Source organism: Otolemur garnettii, unplaced genomic scaffold (assembly GCF_000181295.1).
Source record: "Otolemur garnettii isolate 467f Iridium unplaced genomic scaffold, OtoGar3 scaffold00064, whole genome shotgun sequence".
In the NCBI taxonomy this organism is placed as follows: Eukaryota; Metazoa; Chordata; class Mammalia; order Primates; family Galagidae; genus Otolemur; species Otolemur garnettii.
In genome coordinates, this window is record NW_003852459.1 from 376,874 (window position 1) to 378,207 (window position 1,334).

The 1,334-nt window shown below is 33.4% G+C and overlaps 1 protein-coding gene across 1 annotated transcript in view; it reads right to left on the minus strand.

Moving 5' to 3' along the window:
- Positions 1-1,334, minus strand: part of LOC100949794 (low-density lipoprotein receptor-related protein 1B-like) — a gene marked incomplete at its 3' end in the record, with an annotated part of 1,553,965 nt that overhangs the window by 326,664 nt on the left and 1,225,967 nt on the right. Inside the window, exon 22 of the mRNA XM_003793025.1 lies at positions 912-1,112. Coding sequence (XP_003793073.1) covers positions 912-1,112 — 201 coding nt within the window. The remainder of the gene's footprint in view (positions 1-911; positions 1,113-1,334) is intronic.

The following is a 1,334-nucleotide window of genomic DNA, read 5'->3' on the forward strand; positions in this document are numbered from 1 at the left end:
CTTGAGTCATCTCATTATTGTTCTTATCATTCTATAAACTCTCTTCATTACTCTACTGATGTCACCTTCAGTATTATCTAGAAAACATGTGTTTTAACAATCTACTTGATAAATCTCTAACCTCGTGAGGAGAAGGAAATGTAATTTTATTTTATATGTGCTGGCTGACTTAAGAGAGATGGCTAGTCAAAATGATTTTAAAGCTCATTGAAATCATTATTTTGCAGTTTTAAAATTTCAAAATATTATGGGTCTATAAAGGGTTTTGACTACACAAATTGCTTTTGTAATATTTGATGGAGGCAGGGCTAAAATTGTGCCCATCACCCAGACAGCATTCACTGTACCTGCTAGGTAGATTTTCATCCATCATTTTAACTATTAGTAGATAAAGCACACTACACAAAGCTGTTGTGTGACAAAAAACTTTAGGGAAAAGTATATCAAATTGGGTAATATTCAACTGGTTTCATTATTGGTTGTTTTTTTTTTTTTCCTTTCTAAAAACCAGTTTATGTTGTATATCCAACATAAACTAGGGAGGTAGTAAATGCCATCTCATTGATAGGTAATAATGAAGTTTTCCTGTTCTGAGTAACCCACTGACAATAAATAAGCAGTTCAATTGTGCAAACAGCATCGACAATCCAGAAATCTAAAAAATGAACATAGTTCTATGACCATTAAGTAAGTTAGAGATAGGTTAGCAATTTCTTTTGTTTTATTTTCAGAAATTCCCGATCATATTTAAAATAACTTTTTCCATGGATTTATAGAGCTTGTAAAATGCAGAGATGGTTGAATGCTACAAGTCACATTAAATATGATGAACAGAAGGAAAAATGCTACTATACTATAACTAAAAGGTTATAGTTTCCAGAGAGAAGCAAATGCAGTTAAATATGCAATACCACAAAGATCGCCTTCATCAGACCCATCAGGACAATCCCTTTGTCCATTGCAGAGTTTCTCTGGCTGCAGGCAGACTGAAGTATCATTAGCACAAGGGTACTTGGGTGGTCCACACAAGAAACTGTCACAGTCATCTTCATCTGATTGATCTTCACAATCAATATCTCCATCACATACCCATGCTCTGTTGATGCATCTCCCTTAAGAAAACAGAAACAGCATGCGTTTGATTTTTGTAAGTAGGTCACTGTAATGAGTGGCCATTCATTGTCTTCAGTCAGCAGCAAAATTACTTGTCATTAGCAAGAAATCAGTTTGCTGATAATTTGACAGTTTTTATCTTATGACAATATTTGAATACTTATTATCCTTGTTGTTAATTGGCTATTAGTGTTTAAACATTGACATTTTCTTTATTTCAA